At 41.9% G+C, this 26,523-nt stretch overlaps 1 protein-coding gene across 1 annotated transcript; it reads left to right on the top strand.

The window, feature by feature from the left end:
• Positions 1 to 448: 448 nt before the first annotated feature.
• Positions 449 to 26,523, top strand: SULT4A1 (sulfotransferase family 4A member 1). Its single transcript, XM_036404927.2, has 7 exons — positions 449 to 728; positions 16,538 to 16,668; positions 18,064 to 18,144; positions 18,249 to 18,375; positions 19,924 to 20,018; positions 21,425 to 21,563; positions 24,863 to 26,523. The coding sequence occupies exons 1-7, from the start codon at positions 560 to 562 to the stop codon at positions 24,973 to 24,975; spliced, it is 855 nt and encodes a 284-aa protein (XP_036260820.1). The 5' UTR covers positions 449 to 559; the 3' UTR covers positions 24,976 to 26,523.

Raw genomic sequence — 26,523 nt, forward strand, 5'->3', positions numbered from 1 at the left:
TGTCACCGTCTTACCTACCCCCACCATGGATCATGTCTAATCTCGGTGCAAGGGCGGGTATGAGCCCCCGGTTCACTTGGCGGCTGTGGCTCATCCCTCTCCCCTGCACTCCCCAGCATCCCACCTGCCCTCCGAGGCCTTGGCACTGCCACAGCGCCCGCACCGCCGCGGGCTGGGTGGAAACGGGGTCGGCATCCATCCATCCATCCATCCATCCATCCATCCATCCATCCATCCATCCATCCATCCATCCATCCATCCATCCATCCATCCATCCATCCATCCATCCATCCCCTCCCCTGCCGGTCCGACCGCGGCTGCGGCTGCCCCGCAATGACATCACCGTGCGCGGAGCCCCCGCCCGCCGTGCGCGGGGCTGTGCCGGGGGCCGGGGCTGCCGCGCCCGCCGCTCGCCCGCCCCTTCCCTCCCCTCCTCTCCCTCCTCTTCCCTTCCTCCCTCCCCACCTCCGTCCCTCCATCCGTCCCTCCCTCCCTCCCTGCCGCCGGAGCGCCCGCGGCCCGCGCCCCTCGGCCTCCCCCGCGGCCCGCAGGGAAGAGGATGGCGGAGAGCGAGGCCGAGACCCCCAGCACGCCCTGCGAGTTCGAGAGCAAGTACTTCGAGTACAATGGGGTGCGGCTGCCGCCGTTCTGCCGCGGGAAGATGGAGGAGATCGCCAATTTCCCGGTGAGGGACAGCGACGTCTGGATCGTCACCTATCCCAAATCAGGTAGGCGGGCGGGCAGGCGGGCGGGCAGGCGGGCGGGCCGGGGCTGCCGCGGCTGGTGGGGGCAGCTCCTCCTCCTCTCCCCGCTGGCCGGGCCGCCGGGGCCGGGAGCGGGGGCTGGAGGTGCCCCGGCCGCCCCCGCGGGATGTGGGAGCGAGGCCTGAGCCTGTTCTCCACCGCGGGTGTGCCCGGGGACGGTGCCCTGTATCCAAGGATGGTACCCTGTATCCGGGGATGGAGCCCTGGGGCCGGGGATGATGCAGTGCCCTGTGTCCAAGGATGGTACCCTTGGGATGGTGTCCTGGATCCAGAGACTCTGTCCTGGATCCGGGGATGGTGTCCGGTGTCCGGGGATGGTGCCCTGTGGCCAGGTGTGGTGCTCTGCGCCCGGCAGCCCCCGCAGCTCTGCAGAGTTGAGAGCCTGTCCCGGGCACGGAGAGGGGTCGGGGCCCTGTGGGGACTCACGGGGGGTGGGTACACGCGGGCCCAGCGCTGCCCCGGGACCCCGCCGGGCTGGTCCCGAACCGCTGGAGTGCCGCGGTGCCGCTCCGGGCGAGGGAAATCTCGCTCAGCAAAGATGTCGAACGGGGAAGGGCTATGGCATCACTGCAAATATCTGCGTGGTGCACAGGTTCGCTGTCTGCTCCACAGCCTTCCCTCCGTGCTGCGCTCCCGAGTCGGCTGCCCTGATCCTTCTGGGAGAACATGTGCTCCAAGTACGTTCTTCCTGCACTGTCTGAATCACCAGAAAGGCCCCCTGGTCACAGTACAAGTGAATGTTTTGTCCAGTAAATGCTTCCTTTGGCTGTTGCACACCGTTTGGGTGTCTGCTTGTAACGCTGTATTTCTTGATTTTTTTATTCTCTCCGTTTCCAAGCAAAAATATTTAAAGATATTTATCATGGATGTAGTGCTGTCTCCAAAGAGACAGACAATATGGGAGCTTTGTACCCCACCTGATAAAATCAGATAAACTGTTTTGTGAGTGCATTCTCGAGTGACTTTTTTCCTGACAATGAGATGATCTCTTTCTAGGAAATCCGAAGTCCACTGGAGAAAACAGATGTCAGCTCTGTAAATGTCCTTGTAATACGATGTTTCAGTATTGTAGGTTTCTCACTTACTTCATTGTTTGTTGTGTGAATGGCTAATGCTTTTCAATTTCCTGGTGTGCTGCTTCAAGCATGCACATTTCTACAAAGTAGCATCTATTATGCTTTTATAATTTCTCAAGCAGTTTCAAACATTTGTCTTTACATTTTTTTATATCTTGTTGCTAACTATGCTCTTAAAAACTGGCAAGACCTTTATAGATAATCCATTAGATAAGGGAAAATGTGAAGATGGATGGCCCTCAAAATACTAGGATTAGGAATAGACAGCAACTTTCAAACTGTTCTTTTAAATTGTCTTCTTCAAGATTTATATGTTGCATGCAGCACCAACTCTGTTAAATTCTTTGTGGTTTAGGATTTCAGTTTTGAGAATCTGAGGCTACAGTGTTCCTGTGTTAGATTTGCACCCCAATTTCATAGTGGCATCTTGTTAAATATCTTCAACCAATCTCAGCCAGCCACAATATCATTAATAGCTGGCAGTAACTTAGTTTTGATGGCTAGACAGTTGGCTGTGGAAAGCCAGCTTGCATAATCATATTTAATTTGCTGGTTTGTGCATATAGCAACATAATATTTGATCTTTTGGGGCCCCAGTAACAGGGAGCTGCCCACTTAGAAAATGGACATGCTGCAAGAGGATTTACTGGCAGTCACTGGGAGAAGGAGGAGATGGGTGAGATATGGAGAAGGTGCAGTATTGTGTGGATGAGCTGGAGGAGCAGCCTTGAGATCAAAATAGGATTTTATTTGCCAGGAAAGAGAATGCTTGGGTGGCGAGTAATCTGATGTCATTGTTGAGGGAATAGGCTCTGGACAATAATAGCATCTTCAAGCTCCACCTTCTTGTAGCCCAAAGTCTACCAAGACCCTTGGAAGTTTGTTTTGTCAGCTGCTCCTGTGTGGCTTACAGCTTATTTAGGGCTTCAGAGGGGCTGCTGGCTAGGGACAGGCATAGCAGCAGAAACTGGGCTTCCCTAGGATGGTTCCCACTGATTAAGCCAAGGTCATGCAGAAAGTCTACAGCAAAGCCAGGAAATAAATCCAGAAGCCCATTATCTAAACTCCAACTTCATCTTGCTGCCTCTCTTCCGCTTGTTCTGGTAACATTCAGAGGTAGAACATGGCTGGGACCACTTTACTAGTTTCTGTGAATAAATTGTGTTTGAATAATAGTTCAAGAAAGAAAAATGCACCAATGTCAAATAGGTCCAACAGAAAACTTTTTTCTTGTTCCTAAGGAAATCAGCTTTGTTCAGTGTAGCAGCAGCTCTCCATCTGCTCAAACTGTGGAAAATACCCAAAAAAGTCTGTTTGCTGGATGTGTGAGAGGCCAGAGCCTGTGGCTGCAAGCAGAAGGCTTCAGCAGTAGCTATTGACCATATGGTGGCTTATTTGGCAATGAAAATCCACAAGTGGCCAGGACTGCTTCAGCTGTCCCAGGGACTGGTGGAGTGGTCTGGAAGCCATTTGGAAGACACTGTACACTGCAGGAATAGTGCAGCTCCAAACATGTGAAATGGAGGCGGTGCTTGGAAATAGTTACAGTTATTGGTAAATTGGGAGTGACCCAGGAAGAAGCTGTTCCAATAATGGTTGAAAATCAAATGTACCAGTGGCCTTACTGGCAGTAATGTAATAAGCCTAATGGAAAGTGACTCTGCTTTAATGTGATTTCCACTGAGGGATGGCTGAATAATGATATCTCTTATATCTTTAATTATTCTTAACACCTGTGCCCAATCAATGGTAACAGCTTTTGGGAGCTTCTGGACTATGAGAAACTTTATGCCTAAAACCCAGAGACTCAGATATATGAATGTGTGTCTATGTTTGTGTATATGGGAGTACTGTAATTATAGAAAACCTTTTTTATCATGATGCATAATTTAAAATCGGGTGTGCTACTGAAGAAATGAAGTCAAAAGTTTCATCTTCCACATAACTTTGTTGTCTAGAGTGGGCAGGCTGAGTGGGACACACAGATTTGCAGGAGAAATGTAAACCAGAATGCTGTTCTCTATAGTGTGAAATAACTGGAGCTCACACCACAGATAAGATACAGAGGCACTGTTTATAGGGAGCGCTGTGCCTCTGCCACAACTTGAGCTGAACCCTCTCATCCTGTGGATTTCCTGTGCCCTACTTGAAAATTAAAATTCTCATCTGTGAGCTTAAGCTACAGAATTTATGGAGAAGCAAACTTTTCCATGGTATTCCCTTTGTCACCATGCTGAGAGCCAGGTTAGCTGTTTGCTAACATCAGTGATTTCAGTGGAATTAAATCAGTCCCTAAAGTGTAGTGTTTGGTTCAGGTTCACTCAGTGTTTTATTGTATCTTAGAGTGTCCCCCTGGCTGGACATGATCTGTCCATGTCCTTGCTCAGAAGTGGTGCACAGCAGCTCCCTTCATACCATCTTGTGTGTGTTCTAAATGGATGTGTACTCGGTCTTCTCAGGTCAAAACCCACAAGTTCATGCCTTTTGCAAAACTGGTAATTTGAGAAAGTGAGCTGTTTACATTAATAATGAAGCACTCTCTCCCATGGTGATTATTTTGCCAAATAAGTTTTTGGAGTTCTGTGTGGAAAAATGTCAATTATTGAGCAAATATCAGCTTCAAGTCCAGCCAGTTCATGAGAACTTGCATTTGGTGCCAGACAACAGGTGAAAAGAGCAAATGTTGCCTATGGCCTTACCTATCTGGGGGTGTCTTTCTATAGATTCTCAATTTCCCTTGTAGCACTGGATTTTTGTAACTACCCTTTGGCTGCTAGGGAATATGATGGCTCTAGACCTTTGCCTTAATGAATTGCCAGCAGTGATTTTGTGGGTCATTCCAAGGACAGCTTTTATGTGTGTGTATTTACTGAGTTCTCCTCTTTGGAATTCTTTCACACTCACTCTGGTGTTACGTGAAATGAATCGGGGAAAGTCAGTTTGAGTTGTCCATTTTGTAATGTGTTTGAGAGGTTCTGTGTGTACAGGTCATGCCTCTGGCAGTGCATTGTGTGCATGGAGAGGTTCTCAGTTCTCCTCCTGTTCTGTGTGCCTCTCCCACTGTGTGCACATCTCTTTTATTCTCCTATTTCTAGCACTCCTGAATCCAACACTCCCTCTTGCTGGGTCACCAGGATGTGCCAGTCCCTTCCTTGGCTCATGGAGGAGCTCTGTCCTTCCCCTCCCTTACAGTCTCTCTGCATTCTTCCATGGCCCATTTCCCTCAGCTCATAGTCCTTGTTATGTTCTTCCCATGCGGGGACTCTGTGTGCCCTGAGGTTTTCTTCTGTTACAGGGAAAGAGTCGTTTGATGCATTGACCATTACAGCTATGGCAGGGACAACTGTTAAACTGTGGGATACAGTGGGCACAATATAATCAGCAGTTTTCCTCTTTGTCTGATTCCCCAGTAAAAGTGATAGACTTCAGCTTATCAACATCTAAAATATTGTTTGATTAGACTCAGCACTCAAAAGTTGCTGCACTTAAGGCAGAGAGGCTTGAACCATTTGAGATGTAGACATACATGCTTTTTCTTTGGATATGAAGTTGGTTTAAGAATTCCTTATCTTTGGCCTCTTGTTTCTTCCCCTTCCAATGAGCCTTAGCTGTCTGTGGGACCATGTTATAAAACAGATTGGCAAAATCTTGAATAAAGAAATACATTACAAAGAAAATGTACCAAGTAAGTATGCCAAAATCTTTCTTTGTTTATCTTGTTCAATCTTACTTTTCATATTTTCCACAGACTGTAAAAATCTCCTGGAAATGAGGCTATATTTCCAGGTGAGATTGGTATTACTGTATTTCACAGTAACAGTCTTATTATTCAATATACAGAGTATTATTGCTTGACTAAGTTCCTGTGGCTGCAGATACCCAGATGGGCACAGGTCAAACACTGCTGACAGTCAGTCCTGATTTGCACAGTCATAACTGAGAGGAGAATCAGGCTGAAGGGTTGCCCAAGGATGTTCCTGAGCTGTGGGAGGCTCGGCTGGGAGCTGTCAGAGGGACGTGTGGCAGCTGCGGTGGATTGCAGAGGTTTCCCTCCTAATGGCAGGTCTGAGTGGCCTTTGTAGCAAAGGCTCCTCAGGGGACGCAAGCATCCATCCGCATGTGTTAAATTAATTGACTTGCCTTAATTTCAAGTGTTCTCATATGGAACTTCTCCCAGCAGTTTTGTTGGCATTATTTTAAACAACAGCTTTGCAGTTGCAAAAGAGCCAGATTCTGCAGTGCTGGATTTATAGTGCTATAGCCTCTGCAGAATTTTGTTGCTTTGGGCTTAAACCATTTTCATTTAGAGAATTAATGCAAATGTTGCTGGCCCAGAGGCATGCCTTGAGAAATCATGAGGGTGGCTTAAAATCAATTTTTTACACAAAATACATTTGGGATTTTTTTCTTTCACCTCTGGTTTTTGAAGCAATATTATGCTCTGTGACATGGAATGATGAGAAACCTCTGTTCGTTTCATGAATCTGGATGAGCGAGTTGATACCTTTAAAACCAGAATAGAGCATGTAACTTTTTCTCTCTGACAGTAACATCGCAGTTATTTGGTTTCTTTAAGCAATATATAAAGCTCAGATGTTGTTCTGTTTTAATGACAGATGAATGTGCATCAATTCCCATACTAGCTGGCTAGAATGAATGGAATTCTTTTTCAAACAGGAAGGAAAGAGCAAACTGCATTGTGTGTAGAGATATGCTTTGTGAGCTGTCTCTTTAGGAACTGATGGACAGGATCTACATTTGAATCTGATTTCATGTTCTTGATGACTGAAATTGTGTTCCCTCCACCACTAAGAGTAAATATTCCACTGCCTAAACTCACTCCATTCAGGTGCAGAAAGTGACTCTGGTAGATTAATATTTTTGGGGGTTAGAGCCTCTGGGTTCCTGTGCTTTGAAAGTCCTTCTGAAATGGGTCTATCTTTTTATTTATATATAGCTCAAAATACCTTCAGGTATTGACTCACTCTTAAATGCTGCTAGGTTAACAAATTATAAATAAAACTATCAAAAAATAAGTAATTGAAGACAATGTCTAGTTTGCCACTGATGCATTTGACTTGATTTCAATGTGAGTAGAATTGGATAGGTCCTTTTATGTCTCAAACTTGAAATAAAAGCAGAAAAAAAATATCTGTGGTTAAGGGAAACTCCTTTTATTATCCAGATAGCAGTGTTTCTCTCATGACCCTTTTATCAAACCAGTGAAGAGATGTTACTAGAGGCAGAACAAATGGTTCAGAAGACGAAGAATTCTCCAGTTATTTAATAGGTTTTGCTGGGTCTTTTGCAAATGCTGCATAATTGCTTCCCTGCTCTTAAGTAGTGCAAAACTCAACCTTTTTTTTTGTAAACAAGCATAGGAAAAAAAAAAGAAAAGTGTAAAGTGGGTAAAAAGTGTATTCTGAACATGTGAAATCATTTTTGATTGTATTAAATGATAATGACCTCAAAAACTAAAGAATTAGAAAATTATGTAGATCAGCCAGACCCACCTGCCAGTCATTCTCATTTCATGTTAATGTTCATTTGTCACAGTAAAGATATTAATGAAAGGAAGCAAAGTGCTTAATTTTTTAATTCTTATTAGGCAGTCTAATTAAATGAAGGTTTTTCTTTTGTTGGGTGCAGTGGAGGCATGAACTGTACACACGGAACCTCTCAAATACCCCATGCTGAGGGAAAGGAACGACCCTGTTTTGTCTCAAAAATGCTGCTTTAGAAGTGATACAAGCATTGGGACACTGGGCATGCAATGTGACTTCGTGGCTGCAGATTCTGTGACCAGGGATAAATCATATTATCTTTTTGTCTGTGTTTTCCACTGGGTGTGTTTCTTATAATTTTTCATATATAATGGTAAACAGTTCTCATTGGCAAACAGATGTCACCTACCATATATATTTTTTTCCTGTCAGGGAGTTGTGCAGAGCCAGAAGGACCCCCCTGAGCCTCCTTTTCTCCAGGCTGAGCCCCCCCAGCTCCCTCAGCCCCTCCTGCTGCTCCAGCCCCTTCCCCAGCTCCGTTCCCTTCTCTGGACACACTCCAGCCCCTCAATGTCCATTTCCTGTCCTGAGGTTCCCAGAAGTGCCCCAGGATTTGAGGTGTGGCCCCAGCAGTGCCAGCCCAGGGGACAGTCACTGCCCTGGCTCTGCTGCCACACCATGGCTGGCACAGCCCAGGTGCCATTGGCCCCTTGGCCACCTGTTGACACAAGGCCATGAGAAACACAGCTTAATCATGCAGTCCAAAGCCTGTTTACTGCTGGTCAGGATTGCCAAAGTAACACAGAACAGCTACAGGCATTGCTGAAGCTGGATTGCTCTCTGCATGCAGAGCTGAAATGCACATTAATAATGATCAATGTCACTGCTTATATGGGATCACCAGTGCTTTCTGTCAGAAAAAGTATCTTCTCTTCAACCATTTTGCTGCAGCACTGTAAATCTGTTGCCTGAAAGGGAAAAACCTTGTAAAAGTATTAAAATGATAAAATAAAAAAGCAGGTCTTTATTGGAAGCTTACAGGTTTCCCCATGGTTATGGGCACACCCTGCATCAGATTTCCATAATTTTTATAAGTTTCACAAATGATGATATCTAACAAATACTATCCAATTAGAAGAGCAGTTGGTTAGGTAGTTTTCCCCCAGGTTCTGTCCCATTAGAATTGGTTTAGGGCTGACATTTGGAAAACAAAATGTCCTTGAAGGTTCCCTTATTGAAAATCAGTCTTTCAGGAATGTTTTAGAAGATCACCTTATTACTCTAAAATCTAAGATAAAGGGTAGGAAAAATACCAGGAGCTATATAACCATGTATTATCAGTCCGCAAAGCTATGAATATATGAAAAATGTATAAAAAAGCTAAAATCTTTAGGCATCCACCCCATGATATATCGGTTGGCTGATCCCCTTTTATACTCCCAAACAGATCTCTTTCCATTTCTGATTCTGAAGAGCAGCAATGGAAAGGGTTGTTGCTGGCTTAAAGCTGCAGTCCAGCTAGTGGGGGGGACATAGGTACCTTGAGAAGAATGGTTTTGCTTAGTGCAGCTATAACTTGAGTGGGGTTCTGTGTGGGACAAAATGCATTACTCCTTGACCTTAGAGAAGCAATAGCTGACTGGACAGGTTGTGTTTTTTTTAATGTATAACCTGTACCTGCAGCTGTTTCACATTATATTATTGCTGTGCTGCTCTCTTGAAACTTGACCACCTAATATGTGCAAATGCACATTATGTGTAGGCAGGTTTTGCCTAACAATTTTCCTGGAAGGGGTTGAAGCTGAGGCAGAGAATTGCCTTTTGAGTAATGACAGACATCTGACATTATTATGTGGGGAGAGGAGTATGTTCACAGCCAAGGGTATGAGATCTACCTCAACACAAGTGCCTAATAGAAGTGCCCTGTTGTTCCCTGATTTCTGATCCTATCTCAGTCAGCAGAGCTTGCTGTGAAGCTCTGTATTTACTCACAGACCATAATATGACTGTAGAAGAGAACACAGTGTCCCAGAAATCAGTGGAGCTAGGGGTAACTCTGCAGTTCTTTTCGATGCAATGAAGTCCTTGAGTGTGATTTTAAAACCCAATGACTTGTCATCACAGCAAAGTTCTTTCCTGCATTGTTGTCCTTGGTACAGTGTGTGAAAACAAAGGCACAGTGGGAAGAATTTCAGCTGGAGATTATGAGCTCCTGCTGGGGTAATGTATTATGCAATTTAGGCATGTTTCTTGATATGGGTTCTAAAAAGATGGGAGAATGGAACTGCCAGAGGATACAAGAGGGCAGGCTACAACTGAGCTAACAACTTACTGTGCTGGGTTGGCTTTAGACCTGGTCAGCCTTAAATGGATGTGGAAAGGGGGAAGAGAAATGTCATTCTGTCAGAGCAAGCAGGCTTATTGGTTATTTCTACGTTACTGCATGTTGTATGTTATGTTTTTTTGGTCTATCGGATGTTGTGCTCTCTTTTACCATGGAAGTATGTTTGATTGGTGAGTAGAAACTGGAAGAAAAATTAACCCAAGGATATCTGCTTTTAAAGGTGCCTGTGCTAGTGCAGGGTTGTTAGTACCCTTAGCCTGCTGTCCATCATTCCTGGTAGAACAACAATGTGCAGAGTATTTTGGGTGGACGCATTCCGATTTGTCCCACACAAAATTTGCTACATGAGTTGATGCCAAAAGTAGAAACTCCTTCAGCTAATTTGGCAGATCTAATTTTAAGTGGATTGGAGCAGTTTGTGTGAAGTTACTCCATTAGTGTTGACACCTGGTACAAGACAGGGTGAACATCCACAGATATGGACAGCCCAGCTAAAGCTTCCATAGAAGAGTAAAACCATTTTCCCTTTGAATATCTGATACCAAGAGATTTCTGTAACCAGCCAGTAGCAGCTGTCTGTGAAGGACCTGTGACAAAATCCAGGACAGCTGGATATGATGAAGTCATGGATGTAGGGACAAACTTGAAGACACAAATCAGGACTCTTCAATCAGAAGGCAAAATGAAGGCAAATTTTTGGCCTGTTGATGTTTTTAACAGTAGATCTGTAGACCTGACTCACAGTTCTTAGAGCTGTTAGGATGCTACTTACTCAGCCCTTGCTGCAGAGCATGTCAGGATGTTGTGGATTATTAACAAGGATAGAAAATAAATGCTTTTTGCCCCAGCTCTCCTCAGCAAAAGACCTCTGCCAGCAAGAGCCAGATGAGCCTCTCTTCTTCAGGGAATCGATCTCTGTGGGTGTGGGTTTGGCTGTTCCACAGATCTCCCAGAGAACAGGTCCTGGTGTGTTTTATTTACTAGTGTTGCTCCAGTTTTAGGACCCAGCATGCTCCAAAGGAGGTGTTTTGCTCCAGGCTGGTGTTTGGTGTGGGCAATAGTGGCCGCCTGCCTGGCTGTGTGAGTGAGGCTGCCCCAGCTGTCAGTGCCAAGTCCCAGACACTCTGTGGTTGATGTGCACTTCTCATCCCGTCCTCTGTTGAGTAGTTAGTGTGCTAATGTAAGGGAGAATCACGACTCAGGCCACTTTAAAAAAAATAGTACTAATGCATTAGCCAAAAATAGCTCTGCTTTGTAACCAGTTCATTAAAGCAGTGCTTTAGGATACTGTATTGGACATAATAGCAATAATTCTGTGGATAATATGTGTGTGTAAACAGTTTGGTGACAGCATTTTTAGCAAACAGAAAGTAGGTTTTCCTCCTAAATAGAATGGGGTTTCATAGTGTGCTGTTTATAGCCTCTGGCAAAACATACTCAAAACACAACTCAGAATTAATGGACCCATGTCTGCAGAATTTAGCCTGTTGATTTTGGTTCAAAAGCTGGTAGCTGCAAGAAGAAAAATAAATGGATTATGAAGTCTAAAAATCTAATACTGTGCTTACTGAATGTTGCTGGAAGTTGTGTATTTAGCACTTCTTTTAAATCCAGTCTTACCTAAATTGTCCCCTTTCAGAAGGTCTGAATTCAGGCTTGTTGTGTCCCACAGACTCCCTTGACAGTTACCTATTGACTGTGCAGCATTTAGGCCATATAAGAGGGACATTAGTTTTAAAGGATGAGTAATCAGTCCTTTCTCAAAATTGGGCCCTCTGATAAATATTTAATTGGTCAGTCAAAAGAAATAGTGTGGCAATATAACATCACCATTTCAGTCTTTATTCTGAATCCCCAGTCTCATTTAGGAAAACAGAAGAATTGGAAAATATGGTATCAAGGTATATACATTATTTTTATTTTTAAAACGCTAGTCATTAATGAAAACCTCTATTCGTAAGCCAGGTGGAATTCGAATTTGTAGGAGAACTTCAGCATATAGACCTCAAGAGGAGATACTTTAATGTTTTGGAAATGTTTTTTTTTTCTTCTAATGGAAAATCTAATTTTCCTTCCAGTATTGTAGGGTGAGGATGAATCTGTCATACTGACCTGAAGATTTACACTGCAACTGGCCAAGGAGGAATGAGCTTGCAGGCAATTAGAACAACAGTGTGAGCCTCTGCTGTATAGCACTTGCAGACCAGTCTGGCAGCTTTGGCAGCCCTCACTTTTAATGAGCACTTGCATCTACCAATGCTATAAAAAACTTATGAGTCATAATGGATCTGCTGCACTGGATTAGCCAAAATTTGGTCAAGCTCTGGCAGATCAAACAAAGTACAGATAATTGGGGTTGTAAGATTACTAGCATTAGTATTTCTTTATTTTAATTTTCCATGTGGTTCCATACAAGGAACAAATAAAGGGAATATACCAGGGCCTTTGCATCCTTAGGCTGCAGCTTTGTCCTGTCTTAGCTGATAAGAAGGAGAAACTGAAAGAAACTACCTTAAAAACCACCTAGAGAAGTGAAATTTCACTGGAAATCTTACGGTTTTATATCTGCCACTTCACTTTGAACACATCTATGATATCTGGTGACTTCATAGGAGTGCCAGTGGCCAGAAAGAGTTGAGAGAAGCCTGAGAACATCTGCACTAGAGAACATTTCTCCCTTCCACAGTGACTAAATTTGACATTGAAAACATCTAACACACAGAAGGTAGGAGGAGTAGCTGTGGTGTTTTCGAGTCGTGTCTGTTTCCCTGTGCTGCCTGGCTGCTGCTGCAGCAGCTCCTGAGGAGCAGAGGCAGAGTGGCCCTGGTCTGACTTAGCTCTTGCTGCTGAGGCACTGGCCATGGAAAGGGCACAAAGGAAGAGTTCCCAGTCACAAGGACTGCTGGGGTGTGGTGGGATTTGTAATGAGTCCTGGTTCCTGTGCATCATTAAGTAGCCCAGGAAAGAACAGTGCATCCTCACCAGCAGACTCCTGTTATGCAGGGTATAGAAATACTGGCTCACAGATAATTTTAAAAGGTCTCCTAAAGACACCTGCAGATTCTGGCAGGTAGTAGCTTCTCACAGCGGTTTCCCACCCCCTCTCTTTCCAGATATTGTGTGATAAACTGGAACACTCTGTTCTCCTGAGGCGTTTTATTGACATAGCAGAGGAGCTTGTCAGGAAGAGCATTTCTCAGGTACTTTGCACTGAAGTTCCTCAGATGCAGACTGCCTCCATTTTAGCTGTAATTGGATAAGTGTTCATGAATTCCATGTCTGTTTTGGCAATATGACCTTAGAGGTAGCAGGGTAAGCAGTCTTCCTCCTGAATGAAATGTTGCAGATAGAAAAAGAAAGGGTAGAATTGCTGGGAACTTATTAATGTGGCATTCGGTTTCTCCTATCCAAAGGCTGGCAGTTAATCCTGTTTTTCAATGATTATCCTACTGTGTTTATCCTTCTGTACCATCCCAAGTGAGATGTGCATGTACATGTGCAGGTGTTCAACAGCACAGGGAGGAAGCAGTGAAGATACTGGAGATGCACAACATCCATTGCCTTGGCAGGGCCAGAAATGTAAAGGCACGCTTTTCTTTTCTTTTCTTTTCTTTTCTTTTCTTTTCTTTTCTTTTCTTTTCTTTTCTTTTCTTTTCTTTTCTTTTCTTTTCTTTTCTTTTCTTTTCTTTTCTTTTCTTCTCTTCTCTTCTCTTCTCTTCTCTTCTCTTCTCTTCTCGCTTGCCTCACCTTTTTCTTCTGTCCAACAGGTATCATAATTTTCCTTTTTGTTAGAAAGGCTCTGTGACATTCAAATATGGCCATGTTTTGTGATAGACTGGGATTGCTGGCATTATTCACATAATCTCCTTTGATAATCTCAGTTTCAGAAATTTACCCTACTTTCCATCCCTAAAAATGATGGTTCTTGCAAAATTCCATAGAGATCACTAAGTCAGCTGAGTCAAATGGCAAATTTCTGTATGTGTTACATACAGGTGGGGATGCAGCAGAAGACTCAGATCCCATCACACTATGGCATTTTAATAAATTCTGCTACCCCAGGTCTAGGCTTGGGCTCTTCATTTTTTGTATAGGTACAGTATCCCACCTTATTTGGCTTTTCAGCCAGCTGATGTTCCCAGGGTTGAAGATGTTGCCCTAGCAGCCAGGTCTGGAATTTGGACTGCCTGTTGCTAGGTTAAGTCATCCTTCCTAAACCAAAAGAACATTTAGCTCTGATACATTTAATTTGAGTGGGTTTTAGTCCTAGCAGAGATGTGAAGAGGTCATATCTATCTAATTATACATATAAAAGTTTTTAGATTTTTTTTCTTTTTAAAAAATTAGGCATGTGATATTTTAATTTGTTCTTTTAAACAGGAAACCAGGTCAATGATAAATTTTTTACCTGGAGGTTTTGGAATTTGTGTGTGTGGTAAATAATAATTGATTAAGGGTGACAAGTTAAAAAAAATCACTGTTCCCTCAAAAGTTAATTCCCTAGTTTTCATTTGCATTGAGACCCTGAAATTCTGAAGCATAGTAACTTGAGTGCTAATGTGGGAAAAAATCAGGCTAAAAAAATCAGGGAAAAAATACAGTGACTAACAAAAGAGAAAACTAGCACAGAGATCATGGCTGAGGGAAACCGAGATGAGTAATCCTGCTGCAGGTGTAGGGAGGAGAAATTCCAGCCTACTGGATAGTCCCAGCATGTCTCTTTCAGCGTGTCCCTGGTTTTGGTGGGAACACTTTTAGATGGAGACTTTTGAGCTTCCAAAACCCCCACTTTGGATGGGAAATAGGTAATTTCCCACCTCTGCAGTTCTCCATGGATTTGACAGCAATCAAGCCAAGTCTGGTGCACAGTCACAGGTCTCTGGGCATAACCAGGTAAAGGGGTGCTCCCCATGGGGGCTGTGCTCCCTGTCCTGACTTTTAACTTTTCTGGTCGACTTTGTGGAGAGCTGGTGCTGCCCTCCCGAAGGTTCAGTGTGGTTCTGCCTCAACCCTGCAGCCTTTCTGTATTGAGGCACAATAGACATGGCAGCTTTCTGCCTAGAGAGCAGCTGAGCAATGAAAAAATAGTTTATTGTGTATCCCCACAGAGTTAATTCTTTTCATTTCATGAAAATAGGGCTGCTGTGATAGCATTTCTCTTTGCAGGTGGAATAGGAAATACTGAAATAAATTATGGAGAACCAGGGTGTTTCTGGTCAGAATAAATATTTAATGAGAACAAGGGTTGTGGTCATTCAGAGTCACAAGGACTGATACTAAAGTACTGTATGAATGTTGATTTGAATGCATAAAATATATGCTTGAACTTAAAAATGCGGAGTGAACGGCCTTGGGGGCCATGTATTAAGTGTGTGACAACTGTCTCTGTGGGTGATGGTAATATAAAAGTGTCTTTTTTTTTTTTTTTCATGTCCCAGTCCTTTTGAATTTACCCATCAATCAGTAAGGGAACAGTGGAATCTTGAAGTGCTTGCTATCCAAGACAATTCTTGGAGGTGTGTGTTCTTTCACATTGTATCCAGGCTGTGTTCACTCCAACCATTGGCCTCACTTAATTGTTTCTGTCTCAGATTAAAAAATAAACAGAATAATGATGCAGTAGTGTTTTAGATCTTATATTTTGGTGGTGGTTTTTTGATTTTTGTTTTTTTTATTGGAACAACATACAGGATTGGTATAACATACATACACAAAGGTGCCTGTTTGTGTGTACAGTCTTGTTAGTTAACATGAATTAACTAGTGACTGTTGAAAGTGACTTGCAACTCACAAATTATTTTCAAATGGTCATTGATCTCAGAGTTTACAGCTCACCATTCCACAGGCTGGGATGGAGGAGCAGGCTTGGGCTTTGTAACCAGTTCTGGAACCATTACTTGTTCCTTTAGGCAACACGAGAGAGTGGATAAATCCTGGTCTCATTTCCCTTACTGCTCACAGTAAATAATTAATAATGGGTTAAATAATGGGTCTGTCTTTTGCAGTTTCCAGGGTGTCCCACACTCTTGGGATCTTTTCATCTTAACTGTGGGGTCTCTCCCTTGGCTCATTGTGGTCTCTCCCCATTCTGTTCCTCCATCTCACCAAGAGCCTTTCTCTTCATAACCCTCTGTCAAATATCTCTGTTTTGAGGGTTCCCTACCTGCCTGAAGGTAAAGTCATTTTGAATAGTTTCCCTGTCCAAAGCCCTAATTGAAGCACCTATTAATTTTCCAAAGTGCAATCACTGGCCATGATATCTAATGGGTGCTTTGTAAATGTCCTCAGAGTGGGGAGAGATGCATAATTGAGGTTTCTCAAGCTTGTGACTGATGTATGGGTGTATTTGGGGCTTTATCCACTCCATAACCTGGAGGCATAAATAGACTCTCAAATCATTGCATAACAGGGGCCTTGCCTTCAATTTAGAATAAAGGTCTCTCAGCACAGCCACTAATGCATTTTGTGAACTTGGATGACCTCTGTTCACCTCATTTTTAGTTCCTAAAATGGAAATAGTAGTGTTTTGCCAAAGTAACATTTACAGAGGTAAAACCTTTTGTTAAATGCTTTGCAATTCACAGCTTAAGTGATTTGGAAACAGAAGTGTATTTAAATTGTTACTGAAGAAAAAAAAATCTCAGGTCTTTTGCATGGAAGATCTACATGTATTTAAAAAACCAAGAGAGCTGACATACTACAATAAAACTGTAGTAATAGACTTAGCTCACAGCAGACTGTTGAGGACAAAAGTTGCCATTATTTCTCTGTTTAGTCTCCCTTCATATGGCTGTGTTTAGATAAGAACTGTAATACAATCTGTTCTCTCTCATTGTTTGGTTTGTGCAGGCACAGGCTTGCTGCAGGAAGTGGTGTATCTAGTGAGTCAGGGAGCTGATCCAGATGAGATTGGACTAATGAATATAGATGAGCAGCTTCCAGTCCTAGAGTATCCTCAGCCCGGTCTGGACATCATCAAGGTACAATTTATTGCAAAGAAAGTCTTCAGCATTTGGGTGTCTTTTTCCTCAGTTCCATGTTTTTCACTTCATTTCATCCTGTGTCCTCGTCACTGGACTTGTTTAGAATGTTGCAATGATTCAAAGTGCTAATAGGTCATTTTAAATTGCTTTTATTAAGCTTCATTGTGTTCTGTTTAATACTTTAAATGTGTCTCCATGTCCTAAATATCTTGCCAGTGGGAATCAAAGTTCCAGGCCTCTCCTGCTTATGTAAACGGGAGCTGGCCAAATGAGGCAAATTTGCTTTGATTCCTTCCCTGAATTTGTAAAAGAGTAACTAAAAATGCAGCTATCCATGCATCTGTATTCCCATTGCTCTGACTTTACACATCTCAGTCTTTAAATCCACAGATCCTGGCTCTCTACAGACACTGTAGGGTGTAGCTTGAGGGGTCTGGAATATCCTGCATGAAATTCCATGCAGTATTAAGAATCCCTTGATGTATGGCACATAAGTGTGATCTTGTCCTTGCTGCAGCCACTTCTGACAGAGGCATGTCTTGGAATTATTAGGATAACTCTACAGGGCCATCCTGGTAACAGCTGCAGTGCTGCTTGGACTGAGCAAGCTGAGGCTGGCAGGGATAGAATTAAGCTGCTTGTGGTCAATGACAACGGCATGCTTCCACCTACTTTAGGCTGAGAGTATTTAGAGGTCAGAGATTGCTCTTCCTATTCATCTGTGATGCCTAATCCAGCAAGACTTCAGTGCTACCCTGCTGCAAAACAGTGGTGGCAATAGTAAGAGGTTTAGTTTGAGATTACACATTCTTATCTATGCCATGTGCTAGCAGCTTGATTCAATATGGATTTATTCCATTTTTTATAGCAGAGCATGATTTCTGTCATGAGACAATTTTGTATCAAATTACAAAAAAAAATATTGTTTGAAAGATGTTCACACATTCAGATTTGGGTCTAATTCTGAGGATAAAATAAAATGCAAGGGTAAAATTTGGAAGAAGTCAGGGGTCATGTTTTCAGAACTTCTAGTATTTTTTCAAGGATTTTAGTGGAGGCATCACTGGAAATAAAGTGACTTTGATATTGAGAATCTTCAGCAGTTATATTCTCTTTCTGAGAAGGTCCTGCAAATGGACATGCTTTGAAACAAAAGGGATAAAACCCCAATATGACAAAACCCCTAACACATTATCTAACCTTTTGATATTTAAAAACCAGATGTAATTCCCTGACCTGATTTTGAGTCCCTAACTCCTGTTAATTTTAGGAAGTGAATTTGTGAATGGAAGTCAGTGTAGTAGAGGGCCTCAAGTGTGCCAGCTCAGGCCAGCTCAGGATGTTCCCTGAAGCAGTGGTCAATGGGAAACAATTCTCTCTGCTTTATTTTAGGAGCTGACATCCCCTCGCCTCATCAAAAGCCACCTGCCCTATCGGTTTTTGCCTTCGGACCTCCACAACGGCAACTCAAAGGTGAAAATGAGCTCATGTTTGTTTTGACTCTGCTAGCAGCAGTTGTGTCAGTGCTTTGGGATGAGGAAAAAGCTTTCAACAAGATGATTTTCCCCCCATCACAGGTAATATACATGGCTCGAAATCCCAAAGACCTGGTGGTGTCTTATTACCAGTTCCACCGCTCCCTAAGGACCATGAGCTACAGAGGAACGTTTCAGGAGTTCTGCAGAAGGTTTATGAATGACAAGTGTAAGGAGCTGTTCTCTCTGCACACATTTATTTTCATCTCTGCATTCCTTCTGCAAGTACAGAAGTGAACTGGATAAAGGTGCATTTGTTTTGCATATACAGCAAGGAGGTTGCTACAGATAGCGCTGCGGGGATTGAGATTTGTCCATGCAAACTATGAGCCGTGCTTTTTGTAAATATTTGCCTTACAGTATTTGGCCCCCTGGATTCAGCACTTTGCCCCCCAAACCGGAGCAAAACTCTGGTGTACTCTTCTGAAATTCAGTATTCAGGCTGCCAGGTACCTCGTAAAAAGGGGTGAATACTCCCAGCATCATTTGATTTCAGTTATGCCTCACTATCAGCTACTTCTCACAAGTGTTTCTGGTCCTCAGGTTTGGGGTTATTTTCCTGGTAATTCCTTTAATATTTAAATTTCAGCCAAAAATTCAAGGTTCATACATTGGAAGTTAACACAAAATTCTCTAGTTTGCATGGGCCTTATCTCGGCCTGCACCAGTGAGCTCAAGTGAGACCCCATGAGAAGGCAGCTGCAGGCTGCTGCTGCCTGAAAAATGCAGCTCTGTGAGGAGAATAATAACCAAGAGACTGCCACACTCTAGCAAAGGAAGAGAAAAAAAATCCTGCTGCCTTTTATTTTTCTGCAATATCTCCTCTGATACCTTAATGTGACACTGAGAATTCACCAGGTACCTTGAACTCTGAGAGCAGGATCTCCTGTAGATCCAGAGCAGCAAACCTGGAATTTAGGAGAGTTGATGCTGAAGGAGCTGTGTAATACCAAAGGGAAGAAAAAAGGAAAGCCTACCAATGGGAGGTTATTTAACAGGCCTAAAAACCCCTTTGCTGCTCCTTATCCTGCAAGCTTGAGCAGGATTAATGCTCTCCTCCCACTCCAGCCCACCTTCAGTTTTCCATTTGCATTCCCTGGGAATGCAATGTTTGCCTGTAGCCCCTGATCAGGAACTTCAAGACCAGAGACATAAAAAAGACACGTTAGAAGGTCTTCTAAGATAGAAAGGTTGGGTACTCTTTTCTCTGTAAGTATCCCAAGAGTTATTTGTCTCTTTATCTTGTAGCAGCCATCTGACTTTATCACGACCTCCCAGAGCCAATAAAACATCGCAGCATGTTCCATGGCCATAACTGTACAAATGGGAGGTTTGTAATGCACAGGAAATTTAGTCACTGGTAGCAGAGAAAAATGTAGAATGCATTTCTTGAGGGGTTGTCTTGTAATACTGGCAACAAAAGAGATTCTTGAGGTTGTAAATGCCAAGTACCAGTGGCTGAACCTCTGGTAGAGACACATAAATTGACTGAAATCAGTGCAAATGTGGACTTAATCAGAGAACTGGAAAACAAATGAGTAAAGCTTTGGGGGGAGGGTTAGGTCCCCCATTACATGGGTCAAAATGAGATGATGCTCTCCTGGGGCTATGAACCACTCCAGTTATTTCTTTTTTTTTTTTTTTTTTTTTCCTTTCTGAAAACAGCTTAATAACCAAAGTGTTCATTTTCCTCATGCCAATCATAATGTTTTTGCAGTAGGGTATGGTTCCTGGTTTGAGCATGTGCAAGAGTTTTGGGAACACCACATGGATGCCAATGTACTTTTTCTCAAGTATGAAGATATGCATAAGGTAGGTTAGATGTAGCAAAATGGTGTTTTTATCACATTTAGTATCCTAGTTTTTAATACATAAAGCACAAAATTACATTCTTATGTCCATATTTAGGCTCCCTAATGCCTGATACCATTTTTAAAGCACTGGCTTTAAAATTTCAGTAGCTTCTATGGACTTTAGACATTTTCATATCCATATTAATTTACTGGGGAGTCTGCCTGTATGTATAGGCACTGAACTACTTTCAGGGCAGGCAGTGATGTGAAACTGTTCAGTACTTGCTACACTCAGCCCTGGGCATTCTTTTAAAATAAATGTCTTGCTCTATGTGCCATATCAATGAGGGAAAAATATATAATCACTATTTTGTCCTCTGTATTTGGCATTTATTGGAATTATTTGGTTGTTCTTACTGATTTCTGTAAAACAAATCTGAAAACAATGAGGGTATGATCATGTAGCATAAGGTAGATAGAATTATTGAGTCCTTACAGTATGCTGGCTAATAAATCCACTCAAATCAGAAATCTAGTGGAAATACTATGTATTTCTTGTTGCAGTAATAACTTTTTGACAGCTAATGAAAATACTTCAGAATGTTTATTTGACTGGACAACTAATGCAAACATAGGAAAAACCCAGCTCCTGTTTCTAAACCTGTAAGAAGAAGAAATCAGGACAAGACTCAATAAAGCTGGGTAAATTATAATTCCAGCTTTACTGAGCCTTCTGATGGAGTGGGATTCTAAAAGAAGGTGTAATACAATCAGAGTAAATAAAGTTTAGTCAAAATCATTTCAATTCCATGGTTTTGAATAATTAATGGATTCCTAACTGTGCTCACCAGATGGTGGCATCACAGCATCCTTCTGCTTCCTGATAAGTATTACTATTTTGTCCTTGCAACTCATACTGAAGAACCCTGGAATTCTGGAGATGTAAATTAATGGTTATTCTCAGAGGCCACCTCCCCAGATCCTTCCCATCTACATGAATGCAGTCCCAGAAGCTGACAAAGGAAGAAGGGCTCTCCTAACATTTTTAGTCAGTTATTTGACTAAGGTGAAAATCAAAGTAACTTTTAAATCCTCTGAAATGCACTGGTATTCCAAAGGGATCAGGGTGGGGTGTTCCCTGAAGTGGGAAGCATCACAATTACTTTTCAATTGTTCCCTGTTCCAGCATCTGAAGGTTACATGGCCATGCTTTCGGCCAGCCTGTCTTACTCTAATTGTTCAGAATGTGTTTCTTTTCAGCAAATTGGAAGGTGGCAAAACTTCAATGCAGTGGTGTTTCTGCAACTTCTGCACTTCTATTTTTCACACTCACCAGGATATAACTTACTTTGCAATATTTAAACTCATGAAAAATGTGATTTTAATTATTGTGAAGTAACCCAGGTTTTAAATGGTCTCTTGCAGGACCTAGCGACAATGGTTGAGCAGCTGGTGAGGTTCTTAGGAGTTTCTTATGACAAAGCACAGTTGGAATCCATGGTGGAACACTGCCATCAACTCATTGATCAGTGCTGTAATGCAGAGGCTCTTCCTGTTGGCAGGGGTATGTTTAAAACCCACAGCAAAACTCTTCTTGGAGAAGTTGTAAGCAATCCCCAGGGTGTGTTAGATGCTGGCAAAATATTGCCATGTAAAGGATGGGAGGGAGCTGATTGTTGGTGCAATTGGGGGGCTGGGTTGTTTTGAAATCAGGTTAGGTAGAAGTGACTGGAAAGGATGGAAGAATCCAAGATGAACAGGGTAATGTCACACCACTCCATCAGAGAGTTTGTCTCACTTTGATGGATTCAGCTCCTTGTGCTGAGAACTCTGCTCTGCTCCTTCTGACCTCTGGCATGCCAAAGCCCACACCATCTTACACAGTTCATCCTGACCTGAGCCCTAGGGTTTAATTAGATCAGGATTTTCAAGAATAGCAGATATTTCTTATTTGGAAGGCATAAAATTACAAGGAACCACAGCGTCCCTTATAAGCTTTTTATTTTAATTTCTTAACTCAGCTGTTTAAAATGTGTTTGTCTTCCAGATGTTTATTCTGATGAGACTCTTTCTCTAAGAACCTGCAGGTGCCATGTGATCTGTTGATACATCTGTCCTTTGATAAGAAATCAAGTCCTTTCAGTTGCCTTTGAAAAACATAAGAGTGAATTTAGGCTCCCTCAGATTATTTTCTGTGGGCTGCTCTACATCACTTTTAAAAACGAGGCAACCAAGTCAAGATGGTCAGTTCCTATGTTACCCCTACATATGCCTTACCCTAACCTAAAATCACTTCATACACTAATTTAATCCAGTTCTATTTGGACCTTTCCCTTGTTTTCCACCCATAGCAGCACTTTATGATACAGCATCACACATGAAGCACATGTTTATCGTCACCACAAAGTTTCTCAGAGGAAGCAATTTGCAGGTTATTGTCCCTTACTCAGCGGTTATGACAGGAATACTTTGGTCTTCTTCTGTGTATAGGAGCCCTTTCCATACTACCACTTTCAGCCATCCTTCATGTGATCGGCAAATTATACCAGCTGCAATTTTTATAATTATTTTCAAATCTCTGATGAAAATGCCGAATACTACCGTTCCTCTTGACTACTGATTCTGTGTTAGCTGGTTATTTATTCAGTTATCACACATTTGGTTGGGACATCCCCAAGTCCTTGGTTAAGGTGCTCATGTGGATGCAAGGCTTTACAAACAGCAGGGTTGTGTTCTACTTGTTGGCCCACATGTACCCTCTTAATTCTACTGTCTACGTATGTTTCAGAAAAAGGCCCTCATGTTGTAATAGAGAAGGAAGGGAGCTGCAGCACTTAATGTGATACTTCGTCATTTGTTTGCTGTGTGCTTTTTAGTATAAATATCCTTATTTTGAATTTCTTTTCTTTGCTGTCTTTGGCTTTTACAATATTTTGTTACTCAGAATGTAGCTTCATTAGCAGTGCTTTGTTCCTTCTCTGTTCGTTTCTGTGACAAAGAATGGTGGCAATGACATGACAGCTGATTGTAATTTGTTTCAAATATTTTAATTTGTCATTAGTTACATTTACTTTATTATTTTGCTTTATTTTAGTTCTTCATATTTTTTTTCTTTTAGCACATTGATCTTTACTCTGAAGATAACCCTGAACTGCTGTGAAAGCAGAACAATGATTAGATATGTTACTTGTATTTGACTCTTATCACATCATAATTTACGCAGTTGCATGATTCAAATCATAAACCAGGTGGGTGACTTTTTGACAAGCTATCAATTGATATGGTAAAAAAAGAAAAGAATTATTAAAAACAATCCACTGTGTATGTATGTCATTTGTAGAACTTGTCATTTGTCCGTACATGTTTTTAGGGAGACTCAGAAATTAAAGGATTTTTTTTTACCAAGCAAAGGAATAAAATACTTTATTATCATTATTGAATGGGAAATACAGGGTTTTGTGTTTCATGCTGTACTTTGTGCTGTTATAGTTGCCAGAGCAAGATTTAAGTTAGTATCAGATATTTATGATTGTGTTTTCTTAATTTATTCTTTTAAAAGTATGTGAGAAAATTGTTGAAAACAATAAATGGCATTTTCAGTGTCAGATTATTCTGGTCTTTGGATCCCGAAAAGAAATCAGGACCCTTTCATACCTTCAGGATTTTTACAAAAGCCCTGCTTTCATAAAATGGCCCTTGCCACACATGCTATACCATCAGATTAATAAGTAATATGTAGATGTTTCAGACAGTTTTGTCTTTGGTCTCAATTATATAGTTTCTGCATAAAAGCAATGGTAATTGAATTAAATGGGTATTCTTCTTATGCATCAAATGCATAATTAAGTTCCCTGCATGTAGCTTTGTTCTTGCTGTTATGATGAAACTCTGGTAGCACAGTCCCAATTTTCCTTTCATTTATTCCAGTTGAACAAGTCTGGATTTTGTCTTTATCTCCAACATAAATGAGAAGAGAATTGGGGCTCTCAGTCTGGTTATTCCATGAGGCTTATTCAACCACAAGTAACCCTGGCTGACTTTGAGTTAAATATATCTTGGGCTGCATTGAAACAGTTGTTAAGGGGGCTCCTGCCTTTGGCTGGTAGGTTCAGCAGGGTCACCAGGTTATGTTATGTCATTGGTTGGGTTCCATAGGTTAATTCATATGAGGAAGGTGCTCAGTGTCCATATTGCATCTCCCAAAAGCTTCCTATTGCTCCTGTTAAAAAATTAAAGTGTCAGTGGCTCAACTTGAGTACATGGCACTTGTTCTCTTTCATAGATGGAAATTTGTATTTAGCAAACAAATATCTCCATGTTGAGAAATGGAAATTCATCTGTTGGACTTATCTCTAGACACAAAATAATAGAAATTAGCAATGAAAATATTATACTCCAGTTGTCAGTTTTATACCCCACATTCTCTCTACCTTTTGGATAGTTCTCTAAGCAGTAGGTGCCAGAGGCATGGTGATTTTGAAATGTGTTCTTAGCTGTTGGAATTATTAAACAGCCATAGCTTGCACTGAAAGAAGAAATCCACATTTAAGTGAGCACCCAACCCAAAATCTCTGTTCATTTCTGATTAAGGCCAGAGTAATGTCTCAGAGAAATATGAATTCTTCCTGTGTGACACTGGGCTGGTACAGCTGAAGATGTGTTTTATTTGAAGGCTTTGCAAGTGTAGTGCCAGAGTAACTGGGTGAGACAATGAACAGCTTTAGGTCTCATTAAGCTTTCAGAGAAAGCCCAGACTGATCAGAATCTCACAGCTGATACTTGGTGCCCAGCACAACTAAATTGTAGGTATTTGGTGTCCTGTTACTTCCACTCTCTGACCTGTATTCTTTCTCTGTGTTTCAGGACGAGTTGGGCTATGGAAAGACATCTTCACTGTTTCAATGAATGAGAAATTTGATTTAGTTTATAAACAGAAGATGGGAAAATGTGACCTCACTTTCGATTTTTATTTATAAAAAATGCATGCATATGATATCCAGATATAGCTAGAAGTGCTTTATGCATTCATTTATTACCTGCTGGACAAACTACTGTAGCTATTATGTGTAATAAGATTTAAAGAAAGAAAAACAATCTAAGTAAACCACATCAGATGCAATTATCTTTGATCCTGAACAGCTGTTTATCTTCTAGTATTTAAGTCCTCTGTCCACATGGAAGAACTTCTCAGACAATACTAGAACATTCAGCTGTTATGGAATGTATTATATACGTATAAGGTATGTATCATATATGCAACTAGAATGTACACCTTTTCAGCCCCACATTGATTATTTAATGTGTTTTATAAAAGCTTGTCACTAGAACCGAAATGAACATCCGTAAACCAAATAAAAATTTATTTCTGAGGGAAACAAGTAACAGGCCAAAACAGTATGCTAGAATGATCTCAGGGGTTAATTGTCACATTTATTTTTATAGCAGGTATAGCCAAGTATAAATAAATCCCATTCCAAAATAGGAGCTAATCCAAGTGGGGTTCACATTAGGTTCTGCACACCCTTATCTGTGTGATTTGAGCAGGTTCTGTGCACTGGCACACTCTGGGAGACAGGGCTTGTTCTGGTTTACAGCTGTGATTGTCAGCCTGATCCCAAATCCCATCCATGCCTTTATGGACACAGCTCAGAGCTGTGGAGGCAGCTGATGGAGGCAGTTCAGATCCATGCCCAGGGACAGCAGATAGAAGATTCTTAAGCCCTCAGCTCTAGGTCACTCCCTCAAAATGGGGCTTAAAAGCCAGGAATCTGGTGCAGGGACTTTGCCGAAAAATCAGTCTCCAACCCATGTCACTTTGCTGTGTGAATTTCTCCCTTTAAGGGCAGCCCCAAAAGTTAAGGTGCTGAAAAAGCTCGAGTTTCACTAAATGTTGAGGGCACTTAGCACTGCTTATGGGTTGTTCTCCTGGACTCCACCAGACCTAAGGGGAAGATCTGTGCCAGTGTAAAGCAGGCAAAGGGAACTGCAGCATCCGAGGAAGAGAGTTGATGGATATGCCAGCAGGTGGGAGTATTGCGCAAATATCCATGCACAATAGGTTCCAGGAATTGTTAGCCATGACTGATCTGGATTATAATCAGGATTCAAGTTTATTTCTCTTATCTTTTTTTGGTCTCTACACAAACAGCCTGAAGGAGGCTACTATCATTACAGTACTCTCCCAAATTATTTTATTGTTCTATTATGTAATGACATCTATGCTTTTTAGGTTCTCAGCTGCAGGAGGCCCATTTTTTGCTAGTCAAATGTTCAGGCTCACCAAAAACTATGAGGAAGGACTAGTTTTTAGTGTTTCAGTTCTGTTGGGAAACTGTCAGTTCAGCACTGGCAAGTGGTGTAGCATGATGTGGCTTGACAGCACTTTTCCTTGTATATTTGTGAGTGAAAATGCTTTCAGTGAAATTTTATTTCTATTTTTATATTTTTAGTACTGTATGAATATTAAGCACTACACATTATACTTCTGTGCTTGCTTGCTTACTGAATAAAAGATGTGTTCTGTG

The sequence above is a fragment of the Molothrus ater genome, chromosome 5 (genome assembly GCF_012460135.2).
Source record: "Molothrus ater isolate BHLD 08-10-18 breed brown headed cowbird chromosome 5, BPBGC_Mater_1.1, whole genome shotgun sequence".
Classification (NCBI taxonomy): Eukaryota; Metazoa; Chordata; class Aves; order Passeriformes; family Icteridae; genus Molothrus; species Molothrus ater.